The sequence below is a fragment of the Schistocerca americana genome, chromosome 4, assembly GCF_021461395.2.
Source record: "Schistocerca americana isolate TAMUIC-IGC-003095 chromosome 4, iqSchAmer2.1, whole genome shotgun sequence".
NCBI classification, from domain to species: Eukaryota; Metazoa; Arthropoda; class Insecta; order Orthoptera; family Acrididae; genus Schistocerca; species Schistocerca americana.
Genome location: NC_060122.1, coordinates 775,787,974 through 775,804,745, shown reverse-complemented (window position 1 = coordinate 775,804,745; position 16,772 = coordinate 775,787,974). Strand labels below are relative to the sequence as shown.

Here is a 16,772-nt window from a genome sequence, read left to right as displayed (position 1 = left end):
AAAGTCTTCTGCCATAGAGCAGCAACTTCAGCATGGGGCCTTTCCTTTTGAGGAATTCCGCTGTAAATAATGTCATACCCATTTACTGTTGTGGAACCTCTCGATTTCATTTTGATTTCGGCCATGTCAATATTTTGTAAATTTAGTTCATTTTTTAGTTCTAGTTCTTTATCTTTGAGATTGCAGAGATTCCAAGTAGCCAGTTTCAATACACTGTCTATTCCAAGTCCCGACATTAAATTCTATTGACACAGGTCCATATACATTTGACCAGATGGTGTATTTTAACCGTGAGCTTATTAGCGAATATGAGTGATTTTTTATTCCATTAGTGCTGGGTATCCTAACAGTTACAGTAGGTAATTTGGCGGCATTTCTTTGTCCCCTTTCATGTGAAGCTATACCTCTCCACAAGAAAGTGGACAAAGAAATGCCATCAAATTACCGACCAATCTCACTTTTGCCAGCTTTTTCAAAAATCTTTGAAAATATTATGTTCAAGGGGCTACTTAAGCACCTTAGTGGAAATAACATACTGTCAAATTCACAGTTTGGGTTTCTTAAGGGTTCTGATATTGAGAAAGCTATTTATACTTACAGCAAAAATGTCCTTAATTCATTGGACAACAAATTAAAGGCAACTAGCATATTCTGTGATCTGTCAAAGGCGTTTGATTGTGTGAATCACAAAAAATGGTTCAAATGGCTCTGAGCGCTATGCGACTTAACTTCTGAGGTCATCAGTCGCCTAGAACTTAGAACTAATTAAATCTAACTAACCTAAGGACATTACACACATCCATGCCCAAGGCAGGATTCGAACCTGCGACCGGAGCGGTCGCTCGGTTCCAGACTGTAGCGCCTAGAACCGCACGGCCACTCCAGCCGGCTGTGTGAATCACAGCATTCTTTTAAGTAAATTAAAATATTATGGCATCACTGGTATTGCTCCAAACTGGTATCAGTCATATCTTACTAACAGAAAACAAAGAGTGTCATTACATAACACTTCAACAGCAGACAATCAGACATCATCTGACTGGGAAGAAATTACATGTGGTGTTCCCCAAGGTTCCATACTAGGTCCACTACTGTTTCTTGTGTATATTAATGACCTGTCAGCTGTTACATTAGCAGATGCCAAGTTTGTCTTATTTGCAGATGATACAAACATTGCAATAAATAGTAAATCAAATATAAATTTAGAAACGGCAGCTAATCAAATTTTTACTGATATTAATAAGTGGTTTATAGCCAATTCAATGTCATTAAACTTTGAAAAGACCCACTATATGCAGTTCAGAACTTCCAAGAGATTTCCTTCTGATGTGTGTATAAAATATGATGACACGGAAATAGGAGAAGTTGAGAGTGTAACGTTCTTGGGATTACAACTTGATAACAAATTCAGTTGGGAGCAACATACTAACGAACTGCTAAAGCGCCTAAACAAGTCTGTGTTTGCAATGCGAATGATGTCAGACATAGAAGATATAAATATAAAAAAACTGGCATATTTTCCTTGTTTTCATTCCATTATGTCATATGGTATTATATTTTGGGGTAACTCCACAAACAGAGAAAAAAATTTTAGAGTACAGAAGCGTATAATAAGAGAAATGAGTTGTGTAAATCCAGCAACATTATGTCGAAACCTATTCAAAGAATTGGGCATATTAACCACAGCTTCTCGGTATATTTATTCCTTAATGAAGTTTGTTGTAAATAATACATGTTTTTTTCCAACTAACTGCTTAGTACACAGTATCAATAGTAGGAATAAGAACAATAAACATAAAGATTTAAAATCACTTACTCTTGCCCAGAAAGGAGCCCAGTACTCAGCAACGCATATTTTCAATAAGCTATCAGCAACCATTAAGAGTTTAGTTTCAGACAAGGCACAATTTAAATATAATTTAAAAGAATTTTTGGTTGCCAACTCCTTCTATTCCATCCATGAGTTTCTGAACAAGTGCAGTAGACCATTTTAATGAAAATTTATTATACTTTAATTTTTGACAATACTTGGTTGTAACAGCCAAGTAACTACCTACTGTGTGAATGATGGATGTATGGAAGGCAGATGTAAGTCTTAAGTCTGCAAATAGTGGAAGTTTAATTTTAAATCTTGTACATAATTTGACTGTTCTTAACTGAGGGTTACTGAAATGAATAATTTACCTTAATTTTTGACAATACTTGGCTGTAATAGCCAAGAAACTAGCAAACGTCTGAATGATGGATTTAATGAAAGCAGATGTAAGTATTAAACCTGTAAATATTAGAAGTTTAAATACAATTCATGTACATAATTTTACTGGTTATTGACTGAGAAAAGAGAACCACTTCAATGAATATCAAGAGCTCAGATTGAAACCCAGTTCTAAGCAAAGAAGGAAAAGCAGAAAACTGGAAGGAGTATATAGAGGACCTATACAGGGGCAATGTACTTGAGAACAATATCATGGAAATGGAAGGGGATGTAGATGAAGATGAAATGGGTGACACGATACTGCGTGAAGAGTTTGACAGAGCACTGAAAGACCTGGGTCGAAACAAGGCCCCGGGAGTAGACAACATTTCATTAGAACTACTGAAGGCCTTGGGAGAGCCAGTCCTGACAAAACTCTACCATCTGGTGAGCAAGATGTATGAGACAGGCTACATTCCCTCAGACTTCAAGAATAATACAGTAATTCCAACCCCAAAGAAAGCAGGTGTTGACAGATGTGAAAACTACCGAACTATTAGTTTAATAAGTCACAGCTGCAAAATATTAAGGCGAATTCTTTACAGATGAATGGAAAAACTGGTAGAAGCCAACCTCGGGGATAATCAGTTTGGATTCCATAGAAATTTTGGAACACGTGAGGCAATACTCACCCTACGACCTATCTTAGAAGAAAGATTAAGGAAAGGCAAACCTACGTTTCTAGCATTTGTAAACTTAGAGAAAGCTTTTGACGATGTTGACTGGAATACTCTCTTTCAGATTCTGAAGGTGGTAGGGGTAAAATACAGGAGCGAAAGGCTACTTACAATTTGTACAGAAACCAGAGGGCAGTTATAAGAGTCGAGGGGCATGAAAGGGAAGCAGCGGTTGGGAAGGGAGTGAGACAGGGTTGTAGCCTCTCCCCGATGCTATTGAATCTGTATATTGAGCAAGCAGTAAAGGAAACAAAAGAAAAGTTCGGAGTAGGTATTAAAGTCCATGGAGAGGAAATAAAAACTCTGAGATTCACCGACGACATTGTAATTCTGTCAGAAATAGCAAAGGACTTGGAAGAGCAGTTGAACGGAATGGACAGTGTCTTGAAAGGAGGGTATAATATGAACACCAACAAAAGCAAAACAAGGATAATGGAATGTAGTCGAATTAAGTCGGGTGATGCTGAGGGAATTAGATTAGGAAATGAGACACTTAACGTAGTAAACGAGTTTTGCTATTTGGGGAGCAAAATAACTGATGATGGTCGAAGTAGAGAGGATATAAAATGTAGACTGGCAATGGCAAGGAAAGCGTTTCTGAAGAAGAGAAATTTGTTAACATCGAATATTGATTTAAGTGTTAGGAAGTCGTTTCTGAAAGTATTTATATAGAGTGTAGCCATGTATGGAATTGAAACGTGGACGATAAATAGTTTAGACAAGAAGAGAATAGAAGCTTTTGAAATGTGGTGCTACAGAAGAATGCTGAAGATTAGATGGGTAGATCATATAACTAATGAGGAGGTAGTGAATAGAATTGGGGAGAAGAAAAATTTATGGTACAACTTGACTAGAAGAAGGGATCGGTTGGTAGGACATGTTCTGAGACATCAAGGGATCACCAATTTAGTGCTGGAGGGCAGCGTGGAGGGTAAAAATCGTAGAGGGAGACCAAGAGATGAATACACGAAGCAGATTCAGAAGGATGTAGGCTGCAGTAGGTACTGGGAGATGAAGAAGCTTGCACAGGATGAAGTAGTATGGAGAGCTGCATCAAACCAGTCTCAGGACTGAAGACCACAACAACAAATATATTGACTGAGGATCATTAAAATTAATGAAACTCAAGTTTTTCTAATTACATGTTTGTAATGTGTTTATCTGACATGTTCCACACCCAGGAGGATTCTGTCTTTTATGGGTATATGGAATGAGTAATTAATCTAATCTAATCTAATCTTACAGGTCTCACCAGAAGACGGCAGAGCAAGGCGCCAATGGCCACTTACCACTACCGCAGTATTGCTGATCGTTTCGGCAGCAGGTGCCCGGTCCGCCCCTGGTAGCTCGGCGTCAGCTTCTGAAAAGGATTGGAACGTTAGCTTTTACTGCCAGGACACGGCTGTGTCGGTGTCCCCGCGCGACACGTACCCGCGGTCTGCAGGATGGCCGACTGCAGCAGGCTCTTCTCGCGGCGGCACTCCGCTTCCAGGCGCTGCCGCTCCTCCGATATGAGGCTCTGCTCCAGCTCGCGCGTCCCCTCGTCGGCAATGGCGCTGGCCGTCTTGTACTCCTCCACCGTCTTCCTGCCGACAAGGTGAGTGTCTCGTGTTGTGGAGCAAAGAGAGGAAGTGTATGGTATCACACGACCATTTCACAGCACTGCACGCAGCTGCAGTGCGTGTCACATCAGAAGTTACCTCCGCACAGTGATAGGAATTGTGGAGGGGCTGAGGTTCACTAGCACACGGCGGCAGAGACGGCACAGACACCTATTTTGCCAAACATTAGAGAGTGCTGTTGCAGACAACAAGGAATAAAATCTCAGCGCCACTTAAGTACGGTCACGTCACAGTCTGGAGCAGATTGGTTATCCCTCTCCAGCGATCTACATCTGTATACATACTACGCAATCCACCATTCGGTGCGTGGCGGAGGGTACCTCGTACCACAACTAGCATCTTCTCTCCCTATTCCACTCCCAAACAGAACGAGGGAAAAATGACTGCCTATATACCTCTGTAGGCAACGGCCTTGCAGCAGTGGGTACACCGGTTCCCGTCAGATCACCGAAGTTAAGCGCTGTTGGGCGTGGCCGGCACTTGGATGGGTAACCGTCCAGGCCGCCATGCGCTGTTGCCATTTTTCGGGGTGCACTCAGCCTCGTGATGCCAACTGAGGAGCTACTCGACCGAATAGTAGCGGCTACGGTCAAAGAAAACCATCATAACGACAGGGAGAGTGGTGTGCTGACCACACGCCCCTCCTATCCACATCCTCATCTGAGGATGACACGGCGGTCGGATGGTCCCGATGGGCCACTTGTAGCCTGAAGACGGAGAGAGAGAGATATATATACCTCTGTACGAGCCCTATCTCTATTATCTTATCTTTGTGGCCTTTCCGCGAAATGTAAGTTGGCGGCAGTAAAATTGTACTGCAGTCAGCCTCAAATACTGTTTCTCTAAATTTCCTCAGTAGCGATTCACGAAAAGAACTTCTCCTTTCCTCTAGAGACTCCCACCCGAGTTCCTGAAGCATTTCCGTTACACTCGCGTGATGATCAAACCTACCAGTAACAAATCTAGCAGCCCTCCTCTGAATTTCTTCTATGTCCTCCCTCAATCCGACCTGATAGGGATCTCAAACGCTCGAGCATTACTCAAGAATAGGTCGTATTAGTGTTTTACAAGCGGTCTCCTTTACAGATGAACCACATCTTCCCAAAATTCTACCAATGAACCGAAGACGACTATCCGCCTTCCCCACAACTGCCATTACATGCTTGTCCCACTTCATATCGCCCTGCAATGTTACGCCCAAATATTTAATCGACGTGAGTGTGTCAAGCGCTACGCTACTAATGGAGTATTCAAACATTACGGGATTCTTTTTACTATTCATCTGTATTAATTTACATTTATCTACACTCCTGGAAATGGAAAAAAGAACACATTGACACCGGTGTGTCAGACCCACCATACTTGCTCCGGACACTGCGAGAGGGCTGTACAAGCAATGATCACACGCACGGCACAGCGGACACACCAGGAACCGTGGTGTTGGCCGTCGAATGGCGCTAGCTGCGCAGCATTTGTGCACCGCCGCCGTCAGTGTCAGCCAGTTTGCCGTGGCATACGGAGCTCCATCGCAGTCTTTAACACTGGTAGCATGCCGCGACAGCGTGGACGTGAACCGTATGTGCAGTTGACGGACTTTGAGCGAGGGCGTATAGTGGGCATGCGGGAGGCCGGGTGGACGTACCGCCGAATTGCTCAACACGTGCGGCGTGAGGTCTCCACAGTACATCGATGTTGTCGCCAGTGGTCGGCGGAAGGTGCACGTGCCCGTCGACCTGGGACCGGACCGCAGCGACGCACGGATGCACGCCAAGACCGTAGGATCCTACGCAGTGCCGTAGGGGACCGCACCGCCACTTCCCAGCAAATTAGGGACACTGTTGCTCCTGGGGTATCGGCGAGGACCATTCGCAACCGTCTCCATGAAGCTGGGCTACAGTCCCGCACACCGTTAGGCCGTCATCCGCTCACGCCCCAACATCGTGCAGCCCGCCTCCAGTAGTGTCGCGACAGGCGTGAATGGAAGGACGAATGGAGACGTGTCGTCTTCAGCGATGAGAGTCGCTTCTGCCTTGGTACCAATGATGGTCGTATGCGTGTTTGGCGCCGTGCAGGTGAGCGCCACAATCAGGACTGCATACGACCGAGGCACACAGGGCCAACACCCGGCATCGTGGTGTGGGGGGCGATCTCCTACACTGGCCGTACACCACTGGTGATCGTCGAGGGGACACTGAATAGTGCACGGTACATCCAAACCGTCATCGAACCCATCGTTCTACCATTCCTAGACCGGCAAAGGAACGTGCTGTTCCAACAGGACAATGCACGTCCGCGTGTATCCCGTGCCACCCAACGTGCTCTAGAAGGTGTAAGTCAACTACCCTGGCCAGCAAGATCTCCGGATCTGTCCCCCATTGAGCATGTTTGGGACTGGATGAAGCGTCGTCTCACGCAGTCTGCACGTCCAGCACGAACGCTGGTCCAACTGAGGCGCCAGGTGGAAATGGCATGGCAAGCCGTTCCACAGGACTACATCCAGCATCTCTACGATCGTCTCCATGGGAGAATAGCAGCCTGCATTACTGCGAAAGGTGGATATACACTGTACTAGTGCCGACATTGTGCATGCTCTGTTGCCTGTGTCTATGTGCCTGTGGTTCTGTCAGTGTGATCATGTGATGTATCTGACCCCAGGAATGTGTCAATAAAGTTTCCCCTTCCTGGGACAATGAATTCACGGTGTTCTTATTTCAATTTCCAGGAGTGTATATTTAGAGTTAGTTGCCTTTCTTTACATCAGTTAAAAATCCTGCCCAAGTCATCTTGTATCCTCCTACACTCACCAACGACGACACCCTCCCGTACACCACAGCATCATCAGCAAACAGCCGCACATTGATATCCATCCTATCCAAAAGATCATTTATGTAGATTCCTGTGCCATCCATGTCATTTCAGAGTAGCACTTGCAACCTATGTCCTCAATTATTCGCTGGATGTTTACAGTTCCTGTGTTTTTATACATTTCTTACCCTCTACAGCACCCTCCAGTACCATGGAAGTTATCCCTTAGTGTCTTAACAGATCTCCTACCATCCTGTTCCTTCGTCTTGTCAGTGCTTTCCATATATTCCTTCCCTCGCCGACCTTATCAGACCGCCAAATTTTCTACATTGTTCCGTAGCTCACATCTCAAACGCTTTGATTTCACTTCTTTTTCGGCTCCCCACAGTGCATGTTTCACTACCACACAATGCTGAGCTCCAAACGTACATTCTCAAAATTTCCTCCTCAAATTGCCAGCCACTGTGGCCGCGCTGCTGCTACGGTCGCAGGTTCGATTCCTGCCTCGGGCATGTATGTGTGTGATGTCCTTAGGTTAGTTAGGTTTAAGTAGTTCTAAGTCTATGGGACTGATGACCTCAGATGGTAAGTCCCATAGTGCTTAGAGCCATTTGAACCATTTGAGCCTCCTCAAATTAGGGCCATGTTGGATAATAGCAGATTCTCTTGGTCAGGAATGTATTTCTTGCCGTTGCTAGTCTGCTTTTTAGTCCTCCTTGCTTCCTCCATTACGGGTTACTTTTGTTTTCAGAGTAGCAGAAATTTTCAACTTCGTCTACTTTGTAGTCATCGATATTCACGTTAAGTTTCTCGCTATTCTCATTTTTTATGTTTCTCATTAATTTTGTTTTCTCCACTTTATTTTCAATCCATATTCTGTGCCCATTGAACTGTTCATTCCATTGAACAGATCCTGTAATTCGTCTTCACTTCAATAAGAATAACAATATCATCAGCAGACGCTTATCATTGGTAGGTTTTCTCTCTGTATCTTAAGCCCACTCTTGATCCTTTCTCTTATTTCCGTCATTGTTTGTTTGATGTTTAGATTGAACAGTAGGGGAGAAAGACTACGGCCCTGTCTTACACTCCTTTTAATCCAAGTACTTTCTTCTTGATCTTCCACTCTTATTGTTCCCTCTTGGTTCTTCCACATTTTGTGTATCACCCATCCTTTCCGGTTTCTTACTTAAATTTTTCTTAGAATTTCAAATATCTTGCACCATTTTACATGATCATTGTGGCGTAATGACATAATGTCGTGTGACGTGCATGAATGATCAACTCATATTTGAATATGATTTATAACCAAAAATTTTTGAAGACCATAGGATGACAGTTTCGGCTGTCAAGAGCAGTCGTCAATAATAAATATTGTTGCGATATTGGCTGAAACAATTTTTCCCTAGTCAGAATTCACCCACATGCTTCTTATCCGCAGTTTAATGTCCTCAAGCCGTGGTGGTACTAGCTTTCACATTACTGCTTTATTTGAAACCACTTCATTGGCTCACCTTGGCATCACGTTGATATTTCTGAATACTCGAGAGGATAACCTCTTGCTGTAAACGTAATCACTTACTACCGGCACGCTGTTTAATGCTTCCTCGGAATTCGGATTCATTCCGACCTTTCTTTCCGGATTCACAATTCTCACAGAAGTTAGTATATCTTCTGGAGTAATTGAGGCTAACTCAAATATGCCATGAATACCTATTACAGTTGCAGTGCAAAACCCGTGGAAGAATCATTCTAAAATTTCTCTTCATGTTAAATTGCTTAAAAAAATTTCTCCATCACCAGCATATCTGCGACCGTTTGTATGCTTAGATCCAAGAGGAGCGGCAAAGAAAAGAATAAGTCGTAGTAAACTAAAACAAGTAACTTGAGTGGGACAGAAAAACATAAAACAACCAATATACACGTAGGAAGTTCTAAATTATGCATCTCTGAAATCAATATTTGTTGCTAGATAGCATTCAACACTTTGTTGCTCCACCTGCCTGGAATATACTATTCTGTCTGTATGGATTTAAAAGGACACAGAGTGAGGTGGCATAGTGGCTAACGCAATTCACTCGCATTCAGGTTCAAATCCCCATCCACCCAACTAGATACAGAAGAGAAATTCAGACCTCAGCCACAATCCAATGGCGACAGTGAAAATTTGTGCTGACCGGGACGCGACCCCAGATTTCCCGCTTTACGCGAGCAGTCACCTGAACCGATTCGGCTATCCGTTCACGCTTTCCATCCAACCCAAATTCTCCATTTGCAGCACACTTCACGTGTATCGTTAAATGTCCGCTAATCTCACTGCACGCAGCTTCGCTTGATTCACGCAGGCATTCGGACGTAGTGTGCATCCGCGCTGAAGGTATCGTTATTCACCGTGTAATGGTTCTTTACTTACGTGACCATTACGGCACTCCAACCCCAGTTCTCGATACCTGTAATATCGTACTACTTTTCTGCGAAGTAACAAACATATATTTGTGACAATATTCACATTTGGTTTTATTAATGTATAGGTACTCCGCTGTATCGATATATTACAGTGATATGGTTATTGTGTGTATTCATTTCTGTGAGACTGTCATAATCTTTGACTTTGTCACCGTTTTGAAGCGAATGCGCACAGAGCAGTCTTTGTTTCACTTTACAGAAGTTAAGTTGTTATTTCGCTTTGTAAAAAGTCTTGTGTTTGGTTAAAGTGGAAATTAAATATGTGAAGATTGATACAAAACTGTTTTCTTGATGATATGACAATTAAGAAGTATATGTGAATTTACAAGAAGTTTAATAAAAATGTGGATCGTGAACACCAAGCCAAAAATTATTTCTGCCATACCATTGTTCTGATCTGGGATTGTTTGATCATTATGAATTTCCTGAAAAACGCATTTGTTAGGTCTTCAAATATTGCTAAAATACAGATCTGGACCTTCTGGACCTTCTAGCAGTCAAAGTGGAATCACTAAGATGAGCCATAACAACTTCGACGAAATGTATGTGGGAATCCATTCAAGATAAGTGCCAAAATTAATGACTTTTTTTCAGTGACTTCATTATTTCCATTCTGACGATACCATTCACAGTCAATAACTTTGTTGTTGTCCGATAAAGCGAACATATGCTGCGTGAGCAACATTATTAATCTGATTTCTAACCTACTTTACAAGTGGCGGTATTGTTAGAACCGTCAAGGCGCATATATATTATATATTACTTTTCTTTCAGAAAGTACAGACAATATATATATATATATATATATATATATATATATATCAGATCTGACAGCAAAAAAAACGATATGTCCACTGCAGAGGCGCACTTTCTCTGCACTCTTGCGGGAGTCAGATGGAAGCTGTGGGCAATGAGGATAATGGACAGTAGACGCTATACTTGTAATTTGCGACAGTTGAGAATTTGGAATGGACGGAAAGCTTGCTTGGATAGCCGAAGTGGTTAAGGTGACCGGTTGCGTAAAGCGAGAGATCCGAGTTCGAGTCTCGGTCTGGCACAAATTTTCACTTGCGCCATCGGATTTATTTCAGTGCCCGACTACGGGTGATGTCTGAATGTCTCTTGCATCATACTGTATATACACTTCAGTGACAAAGTCACGAGACACCGATATGCATGTATACAGATGGCGGTAATATCGCGTACACAACGTATAAAATAGCAGTTCATTGGTGGAACCGTCACTTGTACTCAGGTGACTCATGTGCAAAAGTTTACGAAGTGATGTGGCCTCACGATGGGAATTAACAGACTTTCACTGTGAAATGGTAGTTGGAGCGAGACGCAGGGACATTCCATTTCGGAAATCGTTAAGTAATTCAACGTTCCAAGACCCATAGTGCCAACAGTGTGCCGAGAATACCAAGTTCAGGCATTACCCCTCACCACTGGCAACGCAGTGTTCGACGGCCTTCACTTTACGACCGAGAGCAGCGACGTTTGCGTAGAATTGTTAGTGCTAATAGACAAGCAACACTGCTGGAAATAACTGCTGAAATCAACGTGGGACGTACGACGAACGTATCCGTTAGGACAGTACGGCGAAATTTGGCGTCATTGGATTATGGCAGCAGATGACCGACTCGAGTGACTCTGCTAACAGCACATCTCCTTCAGCGCCTCTTCTGGACTCGTGACCATATCGGTTGGGCCCTAGACGGCTGGAAACCCATGGCCTGGTCAGATGAACCTCAGTTTGAGCTGGTAACAGCTGATGGTAGGGTTCGAAGGTGGCTCAGACCCCACGAAGTTATGGACGCAAATTTTCAACACGGCACTTTGCCAGCTTTTGGTGGCTCCATAATGCGTTTTAAATGGAATGGACAGAGTCCTCTGGTCAAACTGAACCGGTCATTGACTTGAAATGGCTATGTTCGGCTACTTGGAGACCGTTTGTAATTTGCAGCATTTCACGGACTTCATAGTCCCAAACAGCGGGCGAATTCTTATGGATGACAATGTGTCATGCCACCGAGCCACAATTGTTTGCGATTGGTTTCAAGAACAATCTGGACAGTTCGAACAGATGATTTGGCCACCCAGCTCGCCGGACATGAATGCCATAGAACATTTATGCGGCATAATCAAGAGGTTGGATCGTGCACAAAATCTTGCACGTCCAACACTTCCGCAATATAGACTGCTGTAGAGGCAGCACGTCTCAATATTTATGCAGGGGACTTCCAACGACTTGTGGAGACCACGCCACATCGAGTTGCTGCACTACGAGGGGCAAAAGTAAGTCCGGCACGATGTCATGATATATCCCATGGCTTTTATCAACTCAGTAAGCATGCAGCTGCTGCATCAAAAAGTGGTGTCTGTTATTTCGACCACGTCGCTTCAGCAAAATGCGGATATGGCTGTTTGGAAAGTGCACTGCTGATTTACTTCAGTGTCCTTTTCAAACCCGATTTTGTGTTCTATCTAGTTGTATCTACACTACTGGCCATTAAAATTGCTACACCAATAATAAATGCACGGGTATTCATTGGACAAATATATTATACTAGAACTGACATGTGATTACACTTTCACGCAAGATACTCAGAAATCAGTATCCAGAACAACCACCTCTGGCCGCAGTAACGGCCCTGATACGCCTGGGCATTGAGTCAAACAGAGCTTGGATGGCGTGTACAGGTACAGCTGCCCATGCAGCTTAAACACGATACCACAGTTCATCAAGAGTAGTGACTGGCATATTGTGACGAGCCAGTTACTCGGCCACCATTGACCAGCGTTTTCAATTGGTGAGAGATATGGAGAATGTGCTGGCCAGGGCAGCAGTCGAACATTTTCTGTATTCAGAAAGGCCCGAACAGGACCTGCAACATGAGGTCGTGCATTATCCTGCTGAAATGTAGGGTTTCGCAGGGCTTGAATGAAGGGTAGAGCTACGGGTCGTAACACATCTGAAATGTAACGTCCACTTTTCAAAGTGCCGTCAATGCGAACAAGAGGTGACCGAGACGTGTAACCAGTGGCACCCCATACCATCACGCCAGGTGATACGCCAGTATGGCGATGATGAGTACATGCTTCCAATGTGCGTTCACCGCGATGTCACCAAACACGGATGCGACCATCATGATGCTGTAAACAGAACCTGGATTCATCCGAAAAAATGACGTTTTGCCATTGGTGCACTGAGGTTCGACGTTGAGTACACCATCGCAGGCGCCCCTGTCTGTGATGCAGCGTCAAGGGTAACCGCAGCCATGGTCTCCGAGCTGATAGTCCATGCTGCTGCAAACGTCGCCGAATTGTTCCTGCAGGTGGTTGTTGTCTTGCAAACGTCCCCATCTGTTGACTCAGAGATCGAGACGTGGCTGCACGATCCGTTACAGCCATGCAGATAAGATGCCTGTCATCTCGACTGCTAGTGATACGAGGCCGTTGGGATCCAGCACGTCATCCCGTATTACCCTCCAGAACCTACCGATTTCATATTCTGCTAACAGTCATTGGATCTAGACCAACGCGAGCAGTAATGTCGCGACACGATAAACCGCACTCGCGATAGGCTACAATCCGACCTTTATCAAAGTCAGAAACGTGATGGTACTCGTTTCTCCTCCTTACACGAGGCATCAAAACAACGTTTCATCAGGCAACGCCGGTCAACTGCTGTTTGTGTATGAGAAATCGGTTGGAAACTTTCCTCATGTCAGCACGTTGTAGGTGTCGCCACCGGCGCCAACCTTGTGCGAATGCTCTGAAAAGCTAATCATGTGCGTTTCACAGCATCTTCTTCCTGTCGGTTAAATTTCGCGTCTGTAGCACGTCATCTTCGTGTAGTGTAGTCGTCAGGACATTAAACTCTTATCTTCCTTTCTGATGTTAAGAAAGTCTTTGATGAGATATAACAAAGTTATTATTAATACCCGTCAAGTTTGTTTTATTGTTGTATGGTTCCAGGAGGAGCTCTGTTATTTGTAAATTGACACACTTTTTGTTAAAAAATCATACGCATAATTAAAATCGAATATATTAGTTGCAAAAGTGTAACTTAGGAAGAGAGGCAACATGTAAATCAAATTTACTGACGTTTCTTCTATTATACTGGAAGCTGGACATACTTATGCTTGTCCATGTCACCTCCTCATTACAATAGCCTGTGTATACTTCATAATATGACCATGAATATTTTAATAGCTTATTACATTTGTTCACTAAATGTAATAGAAATATTTTTAAGTTTTGCTATTTAAGGCATCCGATACTTCAATATTGAATTAAAGGTGACTAACATTGAAAAGCCTTACGATATTCCATGGGGTAGCACAGTACCGTTAAAGTAACATTTAGGATTGACATAAAAAATGAAAATTAGAGCCAGAATTAAGAAGACAAGAAACCCATCGGAACACTTACTTCAAAACCTCTTCCATGATTTGTGCTTCTTCTGCAGGCAATTTTGTTTCGTCATCGGGTAAATACGATTGTGGAGTGATACCATATTTTTGCTGAATCATCTCCAATGCTTGTAATTGTAACTCCAAATTCTTCTGTATCATCATTCGTTTGAAGATTTCGTAATCGTTGGCAGCCCACACTTGTTCAAAAAGGCTCTAAAACAGAAACGTGAACGTCTCTTCCATCTTACAGATCTACATTATGATTGTATATATTATTTGAGAGTTACTGTTCTTTACGAAGCTCAGACCTCGTGGAAGTTCACTTTTCCGATATTCCTCTGACCGCAAGCTTCTTCGAATTGTTCTGGAGTAATACCAATATCTTCCATGTGACTTTGGAGCATAACATCTACCTGAAAGCACACAGTTAGCTAATTTCACTTTATATAAATTACTAGCTACACAATTATAGAAATGAATTAGTTTCCATTATTTTGATAGTTCGTTCTAAAGAAGTATAAAGGCAAATACAGTTACCTACAGTGGGACTATAGTTGTATGCATACTTTATCGATGTTATTTCTGGTTGATCACGCTTGAAATAGATTAATGGTCATTCTTATGTATGGGTTAGCAGCCATTATAATGACTTAAAAAAAGTCTTTTCTGATTTTGTTCTTTAATGGCTTTTTGAAAGCCTGCTACTGTGAAAACGGAGGTTTTTTTTATTTTACAGATACGTTTTCTGCTACAAGTCACGATTTTCTTTTATTAATATTTTGCACGACGCGTTTTGAGAAATGATTCCCGTTTTTAAGTGTGTTTTCTCTTTGTACTATGTCATTTTCACGTAATGTTTTAGATATTTGAGGTTCTGCTTTACTTTGTTGACTTAACTGCAATATATATAAAAATGATTGACTGATATGGTGTTGCAGCTTCAGTCAACGTGGTTTTGCTACGGAGGGGTAAAGCAAGGAGAAACTAGAGACGTCATTTTTCCCCTGAGCATGCTGCTCCACTGTATGGTTAAACGATGGTAGCATCATCTTGTGAAAAATATGCCAAAATAAAATAGTCCCCAGTTTGGATCTCCGGGCGAGGACTACTCAGAAGGATGTTGTTATCAGGAAAAACGAAAATGGCATTGTTGGGATAGGAGTGCGGAATATCAGATACTTGAAGTGGATTATCTGTAAGCGAAACAAAGACGTAAAAGCGTAAACAGTAAGGAGAAGTGTGACGTTCTTAACATCAGGGTTGGGAATGCGTCAGTAGAGGGAGAAACGGTAATGTTCTCCTACCTAAGAATTGAGGTTAGAAAAGATGGCTGGAGGAAATGAGGCATCATAAGCAGGAGCAGGCGCAGGAGCCGGCAAAGACAAACGTTGGTATCAAATATTAATTCGGAGTTGAGGAAGAGATTCCTGGAAAAGCATATCTGAATCTCAGCAATGTATGGAAGTAAAATACAGATCACATGAACTCTTCGAATAAGAAACTGCAAATATTTGACATTTGACGTTACGCAAGGGTGATAAAATTAAGTAGACAGATATAGTATAATTTGAAGGGATTGGCCTTAGTAACTTGGTTGCCTATTTTGCATACTATTACGATCGCTCTCGTTTTTATGGAACTTATTTTAATAATAAACTAATTAAATCATGAATCCATATCGTATCAAAAGGGAAATTGTTCAGTTATACGAGGGTCATTCAATAATTAAAGAGACCAATTGGTCTGGAGAAAAAAACGTTAGTAGGGCATATTTAGTACTTTTATGGGTTTAAGTTGGAATCACTGGGATGTGCCCTGATCAGCTGATGTATCAACATTGTTTTCTTTATAACCTCAGAAATACATTTCAAGATGGCGAGTTGAACAACGTTCTGTTATTTGTTTTTCACTTGCCGAAGGCGAGAAACTAGTCACTATATACTGTAGAATGCCTAAACCTTATGGTGAAGGTTGTATGAATCGTGCAAGTTTTTATATGTGGGTAGAGAAGATCAAAAGTGGTCGCTACTCAGTGACTGACGAACACCGTTCTGGCCGACCAGTTGCAGTTTCAACTCGGTCACTTGAAAGTGGAATTGATGACGTTATTCGTGCCGACCGCCGTGTGACTGTGGAAATGGAATAAAAAAGCTTGTAGCCAATTGAAACAAGTGCATAAATGTTCAAGGTGATTATGTTGAAAAGTAGAAAAAGTGTTGTTTTGTAATAATAAACGCTTTTTTGTCCAGACTAATTTATCTCGTTAGTTATTGAATGACCCTCGTAGTACGACACAAGCTGTTCGCTTTTGTGATGATTTGTCAAAAACGAATTTTATTTAAGTTCGTCGTTTAAGAATTCGACATGACTAAGATCCTTAGATTCAAGTGATATTTATCTATTTATTTATTTATTGGTGCGGTAAATCTTATATACATGCAATGTATTACAGACGATAGACATATTTTACAGTATAACAATATTAGGCAAAAGTTTGTTACTCATATAATCTGACAACCTGTAAAAA

General features: G+C 42.4%; 1 protein-coding gene and 1 pseudogene across 1 annotated transcript in view; one reads left to right on the top strand and one right to left on the bottom strand.

Moving 5' to 3' along the window:
* LOC124613233 (cilia- and flagella-associated protein 36) overlaps positions 1–16,772 on the bottom strand; it is a 148,926-nt gene that overhangs the window by 13,761 nt on the left and 118,393 nt on the right. Inside the window, exons 3-6 of the mRNA XM_047141907.1 lie at positions 14,554–14,658; positions 14,262–14,458; positions 4,363–4,517; positions 4,221–4,291 (exon numbers count right to left, since the gene is read on the bottom strand). Of these exons, the coding sequence (XP_046997863.1) occupies positions 4,221–4,291; positions 4,363–4,517; positions 14,262–14,458; positions 14,554–14,658 (528 nt within the window). The remainder of the gene's footprint in view (positions 1–4,220; positions 4,292–4,362; positions 4,518–14,261; positions 14,459–14,553; positions 14,659–16,772) is intronic.
* Positions 4,956–5,073, top strand: LOC124614103 (annotated as a pseudogene).